We start from the raw sequence: 8,645 nt of genomic DNA on the forward strand, positions 1-8,645 counted from the left end.
AACAATGCACCAATGTATATGATCCTTGCAGTCTGTCCATTACTATTTTTTCTACAAATCTTAATGTTGCTAACTATATTAATATGCTTTTACTCTGTTCTTGTGAAGTGCAAGTGGTACAGGAAGGGGAAGGATAAGGAGAAGAGGTTCAGGAGAGGCCAACAATGAGACAAGACATGCAAGTATTGCTTCTCTTTACTATATATTTTGGTAACCTTACTAACATAATTTTGCTCCTTTTTTCATATAAAGTGAAAGTGCTTTAGGAAGGTGAATATGAAGGAGGGGAAGAGGAGGAGGAACTTATGGGAGGTTTGCTCCTTTGTTAGGTTTTAATGCTTGATCCTACTTCTTGTTTGATGTGTCATTTAGACCTGTATGTTAGTGTTTGACATGTCATTTTGACTGTATGTTGGCATCTAATATGGCACTGTATGATGTAATTTGGACCTGTAAGTTGACCTGTATGATGACATCTAATATGTTCTTGTTTGTCGCTATTAATGTAATATGTGTGATATTAATTTGTTGCGTGATATTATTTTCTATTTATATGGATTGTTAGCCAAAATATTGTCGAATTTTTTTCTAATTCTATTTGAAAATTATTAAATTAAAAATAGAGGTAAAAACACAAATATCAAAATAAAACAGGGGTAAAAACGAATGGGCAAACTTATCCTTTTGTGCAAAAGCTAATGCCGTGAGGTGAACTTCACGTAATAGGGTAAAGTCTCCTTCGTTTCAAAATCATAGCGGTAAAATCATATAGTTTAAAAAACGAGTGCAAGACCACCGTTTCACTTCAAAACGGTGTATAAACACTTAAGCCCTTTAGATAATGTCTAAGGTATCAACTTGGATAAAAATTACAAAATGATATAAAGTGGCTCAAGTTTAACGACCCAATACTAGGTCATTCCTAGGCATAGTTAACGGCGATGGCATAGGAGGGAAGAGAAAACATATAAACCAATTGCAACAGAGAGAAGATATAATCTCTAATAACATAGGAAGGATGATTATAAATAAATTTAGATGGCATAAAAGAAATTTTCTCATCACATAAAACCTACGGCGTTTCTAGTAGTGGAGAAGAAGGAAAAGACAGTTCTCTCCTAACCTTACGGGCTCGCCTTCTTGCCTTGTGCTCTCCTCTTCCTCTACTCGCTCTTCCCCCCGCAAACCCTAACCCGAGCACCCAGCCCCTACCCGCGTCCGCTCGCGCCGGCCTTTGGGTCTCTCACTCTGAGCGGCAGGCATCCGCAGGGCTCCGGTTGGGTCCCGGAAGCATCCCAGTTGTTGGCGGGAGACCGGGAAATGGCGGAGAAGGAGGGTGCGAAGGTTGGGGCGGAAGAGATGGAAGAGCGGGAGCAGGAAGGGCAGGCGGAGGAGGTGGAGGTGAAGTTTCGTCTCTTCGACGGCTCCGACATCGGCCCCGTGCGCTGCAACGCCGCTGCCACCACCGTCGCCGCTCTCAAGGATCGCGTCGTCGCCGACTGGCCCAAAGGTCTTAAAGATTCCCTTTTCTTGAGCTAAGGAACTCTTGTGAGGCGTGATGAGCCGGCCCCGCCCATGGTGTGAAGTCCTGTGATATATGCTGCTAAATTTGCTTATATTTTTGTTGCTATTCTTAGTCCCTATGTCTATGTGTCGCAAGGAGGAACAGAGGGCTTTAAGGGGAATGAGCTTCAGATTTGCTTATTCGTTGCCTTAATTGTTTTGGTGCCTGATTTAGGAAAAAAAAGGAAGTGTGCCTCCATTATTAGCAAGCACTTCTTCTGTTGAGATTCTAAATGGATTCAATTGAAAATATTGGACGCATAGCAGAAACCGTCACTATAAGAAATCATTGAATATGCTGCAGCAAAAAGATAAATATGAATTCGTTTTTCCCTAGCTCTAAGCTTGGTAGATGAATGGAAGATTTGAGCTTAATTAATTGTTTCGTGGCCTGTAAACCTCAGCATTAACTATCCTGGTATTTATGATGGTTGTGCCAACCAGCTTCTCAGCCAGTTATACCAATTAGAGCAGTTTGGTGTGTGTGCGTTTTTTTTTTTTTGGGGGGGGGGGGGGGGGGGGGGGGTGTTGCTTTGCTGGTCCATGCATGTTCGAATTCTGGTGCAGCTTCTTAAGGCAGAACCCAGGGCTGTCTCCCCCCTGTGGTCCAGCTTTTTCTATGATGATTGTGCCAGAATATATTTATATAACCTATTTAGATGCAACCACTAAGAGTCATTAATTGCTATTTCTCTGCATCCACGAAGCTACATCATCTGAATTGTTCTAAACCATGTCATATTCAAAGAAATGTCAAACCCATATGTTGCCTTTGGTTCAAACATTAATAGTGTAACTTTCTTTTTTAATAGAAAAGCAGAAATACTATTACATCCCTTGATGAACAGTTTACAATCCAGTAGGGTAAGCCGATGGGATTTCATCGAACCATGAGCGGGCACAAATTGTTCAAAGATTTAGGAGGGTCTTAGATCATAGCTGTACAATTCCATGTTGATATGCTGCTAGTTTGAGAGTGATATGAAGTGTCTCAACAAAGTAGCCCAAAGAGTTCACAGGATCAACACTCAGAGAGCCCAGTAGAACATGGTTTTTTTAGTTGGACATTTGTAGCTCTCATTGTCAACCGCTTCTCTGTGGTTATCAATGTTTCATCTTGGGAGAACACTGTATTCTTTACTGGGTTTGAAAATGGGGGTATTTATTTTTTCGCCACTAAAGAGGGGTCGCAATCCCCCTCATCCACATGTGGGCCACTCAGTTACTGACAGTGTGCCAGGGTGGAAAATCTTATGGCACTCACCCCCTCGAAGAGGCAAATGGTGAGGGTTTGAAAATGGTGCACACATTTACACTTTGAAGAATGTAGCGCGTGTTTTGCTGGTGTCATATTATTTGCTGGTCTTCCACTATGTTTTTCTTTTGTCATTTGTTGAAGTTTGTTGAACCTGCAGGCTTGTATAACTGCATTATGGGTCACTGACTTAGTTGATCTTTAACAATGTCCACAGTGCTATGGTTTCAAAGAAATAGTATCATTTTTTACTGAAAATTTACTTATGATTGGATATTATCAAACTGCACACTTGAGATAAAGTTATTAATAATGCACTGAAATAGTACACTTCTTCACTGATTCAACATAGGCAACACTGCTGTGAGCTAGGGTATGCATTTTCACTGGTGTTTACTTTTCCCTTGTTTATTTTCCTACCAGCTTATGAGGTCTCATCATGCATCCCTGATTCATCAAAAGTATTGCTGCAGAAAATAGTTGCATTAACAGTTTTTGGCTCTTCTGTTTCTCTTAATTTTGGGGTTAGTTTGTTTGATGCAATAAATTGTTTTACATCAAAAACATTCTGGAGTATATCAGTTATAAGTTTAGTTCTGGGTTTGTTAAACAACCCATTCATACATTTGCACATGTTTGTATAATACTTTTATGGCCATGATTTTTTTGTGTTGCAGATAAATCAATTGTCCCAAAGACTGCTAGTGATGTGAAACTAATAAGTGGAGGAAAAATTCTAGAAAATGACAAGAATATTGCACAGTGCAGAGCACCTTTTGGTGACCTTCCCAGTAGTGCTATCACGATGCACGTTGTTGTTCAACCATCGTCAGCCAAATCAAAACCAGGTGAGTTGCAAGTTTTTACTCATTGAGGAAATTCTTTCTTATGGATTTCTGACTTCTATCATTCAACTCAGTAGACTGGATATAAACATTTTTATTAGTATCATGTTATCTTAAAATTCCAGTTCTGCTAATAAAAGATTCAGTATTTTATTGTTATCACTATTGCTTTAGTTTCCTTAGGATTTATATTCTTTCCCTATCTATGGTTCATGCTTTACCATGCTGCCATCATTTTTTGTTGGCTATATACTTTCAGAAGTGTGTTCTTTACGTTTACTTGAGAGATACTTTGTAATAGAATGTAAAAAGTGTTGACATGAGAATTATTCATATTCACTGCTGGTAGAGAGATAGAGAAGTAAGCTATGAGCTAGAGCTACTCTATAATTTGAGGTTAAAAAAATTCAGGCTTTACTGAGCCAATGTTCAAAAACTGCTCCCTCAATTCTTCCTGCTAAGCCATAATACCTCATTTGTGGTTCAGTTCTTGGTCATAATTAGGACACCAGGAATTAGCTATAAGTCCTATGCAAACTGACAGTTCACATCCTTTTTGTTCAAATAGTGAGCTGTTGTAATTTACAGCTAGCCTGAGTTAGTAACATGTACCAGGGTTAGAAAAGGCGCTACGCAGTGACCTACTGCCTAGGGCCTAGGCGTTTATGCCAAATGCCAAATTACACCGAATATGTGTAGCTGAATAAATTAAAGTTGATCTTCATGCCTTGATGTAGTCTGTAGATGCAACACACCACACCGACAGACATATTACAGAGGCATAATAATATTATATACAATCAATGAATCACAATTGTAGATTTCAGAGGCATATTATATCCACAAAGATGTACGTAGTCTGTAGATGCAACACAACTACATGCCAAGTACCTACAGAGCAGACAACCCTAAGGCAGAGAAGGATTTAATAATATGCCTCTAAAATTTTAGGAGCAGAGGAGTAAGTAGGCTATCTGGCTACAGAGGAGCATAGGAGGAAGGACTGAAGTAGTACAGAGGAGGAAGATGACAGGGAGAAAAGGAGAGAGGAGCAGGGGAGAGCGGAGGGGAGGAGAACAGGGGATCTTGCCTTGGGGCTACAGAGGAGGAAGATGACAGGGAGAAAAGGAGAGAGGAGCAGGGGAGAGTGGAGGGGAGGAGAACAGGGAATCTTGCCTTGAGGCTTCAGGTCACGATGATCGGCAGTCCAGCCTTGGGTTACGGCTCACCGTGGCACGCGGAGGAGGAAGAGGTCACGGCAGCCGGGCGAGGAGGAACTGCAACTCGACGTCAGGGATCGTATCCAGTGGTGGGCGACGGGAACAGATCGAGGAGCCACACCTGGGCAGGAGCAGCAACAACAACAACAACAAAGCCTTTAAGTCCCAAACAAGTTGGGGTAGGCTAGAGTTGAAACCCAACAGAAGCAATCAAGGTTCAGGCATGTGAATAGCTGTCTTCCAAGCACTCCTATCTAAGGCTAAGTCTTTGGGTATATTCCATCCTTTCAAGTCTCCTTTTATTGCCTCTACCCAAGTCAACTTCGGTCTTCCTCTGCCTCTCTTCACGTTACTATCCTGACTTAGGATTCCACTACGCACCGGTGCATCTGGAGGTCTCCGTTGCACATGTCCAAACCATCTCAACCGGTGTTGGACAAGCTTTTCTTCAATTGGCGCTACCCCTAATCTCTCACGTATATCATCGTTCCGAACTCGATCCCTTCTTGTATGACCGCAAATCCAACGCAACATACGCATTTCTGCGACACTTAGCTGTTGAATATGTCGTCTTTTCGTAGGCCAACATTCTGCACCATACAACATAGTAGGTCTAATCGCCGTCCTATAAAACTTGCCTTTTAGCTTCTGTGGTACCCTTTTGTCACATAGGACACCTGGGCAGGAGCATGGAGATGAAATTGGGTGGCAGCACAGCGAGCTCTCTTGCAGCCTGCACACTTTATCCTTCCCGTGCATCGGCTTTCTTTTCCTGCGGCGCGGTTTCGCCTGCGTGCGCACTTTCGCCCGCCAAAAATCGACCCACCGTGCAGGTCTGACCATTTCCTCGCCGCCTCGTCTGCCTTAGCGCCGCAGAATCGCTGCCTAGCATTGCTGAGGCACCACCCCTGCTAGCTGTCTGCCTACCCCCTCCCCTAGGCCCGCAGTCCCTCTCCGCCTAGTGCGTACTCGCACCTAGGCAGCCGCGGAATACTGCCTTGTTGAACACTGACATGTACTAACTACTGACTTATGTATCCCATTGACTCTTTTGGAGCTGGGACTCAAAAGTGTGCACTGACTTAGCCAAAATCACTAGTTTTTTCCACGCCCATCTTGCGCTCTAAATCGATCACCTTGAGTTGACTCTCATTTGGAGTTTTTTTTTTCATGTTTTGTACCTTACACTTGTAAAATGGGATCCAACTCGGGGATGTTTATGTCCGCAGGGTTGATCTCTTTCTCTTCTATTTTTCTGTGTTCTGTTTCTCCATTATCTGTCTTCTCATCGTTATCCATCTTAATTGATGCCCGTCAGTAAAATTCAAAGGTATGGCACAAAATTGCAAAAAAATACTATAATTGAATTCCCATTTAGCTAAACTGTGTTTTAAAACTACTTCAAGGTGTAAGTTGACCTGGTTTTGTTAGTTTGATGAGTTAAAATGCTTGATGTTGTGGTGGATGTTTTGCAAGTTCAGATGTGTAAAATTGACTTGTCGCTTAGGAAAATGATTGGATATTTGGTTTTGGGACACCTCATCGTTCCTTGACTTTTTTTGGGGTGCTCCATTTCTCAACTTTTTTTTTCACTAGCCTTATTCTTACAAGGAATAGGGGCAAGAGATCAGCTCATTCCTTTCCTGAAGTGGAATTAGAAGTAAAAAAAATGATCTAGTCATACTAGGACAAACCCAACCCTCAAACAAAGTGCCCCATAACCATAAGTGAGAATTGTATGTTAGCATGTCTGTCATTGAAAACTAAGTTAGCCTTTCTCAAAACAGGAGGAACATGGCGTCACTAATTCTGGAAATTTGGATGTTGTTCTTTACATTTGCCTTGTGCAGTTGAAGTTTTTGATTAAGTTGAATCATCAAAACTTTGTAATTAAGTAGGCAATTCATGGTAATCTCATATCCTGAATGTTGCTACCTCGGTTACTCTTTTCTGACAGATAAGAAGGCGAACAAGTTGCCCAAAACCACTCGTTGCTCATGTACGATACTATGAACTGTGAAGGTCAAGTCCCTATGAGACCAGCAATAATTTGTACGTCCTCCAAAGATTCTGCAGAGAATTTGAGAACAAAGATTCAAGATGTCCATGTCATTCTCTGCCAATGGGTGGCAATGGCGAAACACGTCCATATGTTGTAAGCTATGTAATTGTAACTTAGGTACAAAGAGTCGGTACCCCTGCCGTGCGGATAGGGAAAATAGTCTGGTGGTTGCCGTGTTTTACCCTACAAGATGTTCTATATGATGTACAAGATTCAGACACGCTATTTTGGGTGTAGTGACCTTGTTCCCACTTCACCTTTGTAAGTTTGTTTCAGAGTTGAGTATCCTTTTGGGCACTGAGTCAATATGAATCTAAGTCGATTGATTGCAGAAACATTTTCAACTATGCAGTCTTTCCTCATTTATTTAATGTGATTTTGCACCTATGTTTTTGAACTGAAGACTTAATTTGCCCCTATTCCATTTAGAATACTTAACGGTGTCAGTTCAGCTAAAAAGGAGAAGTGCACCTATGCGGATTTGCCCCTACTTTTCTAAGAACTCGGTAATTTTACTGCTATTTTGAAACCAAACATTTGGACTGAATTTTGATATATTTGAAAATAAATTTGATAACAAAATTTGACAATATGTGCGTCTATTTCAAATCTGATCAAACTTAACAAAATTTCAAGAACAAGTATAAAACTAACACGGAAGCTGTAGTGTGATGCGACCAAGCTTGCTCGCTGCCTCGCCGGGAATGCTCGTCTGCCCATGCACTTGCTAGGCTGCTGCTCGCTCCATGACGTGCTCCCCGCGACCGACGTAGCTGCTTGCCTGCACGCTTGCCGGTGGCTGCTGCTCGCGGCGCGCTCGAGTGGGCCACTCCACTCTTATTCTGAGCTTGCATGGACCTGCCGAGCTCGCCTGGCTCCGAGACCATTATGTGCTCTCCACAGCAGCTACTCCGCTGCTCGCTCCACACGGGCTATTTGTCGGAGGCTCGAGGGGGCCACTTCACTTTGGGCTCTCAAGCGCCCACTCCACTTTGGCCTTGTTAAATTGCTAAAAAAACAATAATGATACGGTGAGGACGTTCTTCCGTCCGGATGTGCCTCCCTGGGCCTGTAGGGCTGCCCGCCCTGCTCCCCCTCATGGCCCATCTAAAAAATGAACGACACATTTCTCTTCCTTCCAGCTGACCCTGCTCCTCTTCATCGCGTGCGTCCGCTCCTCTCCATCCCGTGTCGCTCGCTCCCTCCATGGCCGGCAGCGGCCCTCTCCTCTCCATCGTGTGCGCCGCCGGCTCCTTCCCTGGCCGCCACCGGCGCCCTCACCCACCCTGTCCTCCTCTCCCCCACCCGGCGTCCTCCTCCCTCACCCCGGTGGCGCCCCTCCCCCCATACTAGTGTGGCAGAACAACCTAATCTAATGTCCTCCCAAGAGTACTAGTCTTCCATTAGACACTAAGTACCCAAGAGAGTGTACTAAATCATGTCGTTCTGTCGAGCACACCCCATGGGAGAACTCGAAAATTCATATTCTTCCGTCAGGATCATAAATGAGAGAATAAATCTTACAACATTCTTAATCATTTCTTACATCACTTTATTACAACATTAGAGTACTTAAACAAGTTGAATACAATAGCGGAATTAAGACATGTTTACTTGTACAAGAGTTTATACATTTTAGGTTCACATATTTATCTCGCAGCGGAGAACAACGTAGAATCAGAGTTACACTGGAAATAAAG

General features: G+C 42.8%; 1 protein-coding gene across 1 annotated transcript; it reads left to right on the top strand.

Moving 5' to 3' along the window:
* Positions 1–1,086: 1,086 nt before the first annotated feature.
* Positions 1,087–7,307, top strand: LOC136494791 (membrane-anchored ubiquitin-fold protein 4). Its single transcript, XM_066490975.1, has 3 exons — positions 1,087–1,510; positions 3,496–3,666; positions 6,841–7,307. The coding sequence occupies exons 1-3, from the start codon at positions 1,321–1,323 to the stop codon at positions 6,894–6,896; spliced, it is 417 nt and encodes a 138-aa protein (XP_066347072.1). The 5' UTR covers positions 1,087–1,320; the 3' UTR covers positions 6,897–7,307.
* Positions 7,308–8,645: the final 1,338 nt, after the last annotated feature.

Source organism: Miscanthus floridulus, chromosome 11 (genome assembly GCF_019320115.1).
Source record: "Miscanthus floridulus cultivar M001 chromosome 11, ASM1932011v1, whole genome shotgun sequence".
Lineage (NCBI taxonomy): Eukaryota > Viridiplantae > Streptophyta > Magnoliopsida > Poales > Poaceae > Miscanthus > Miscanthus floridulus.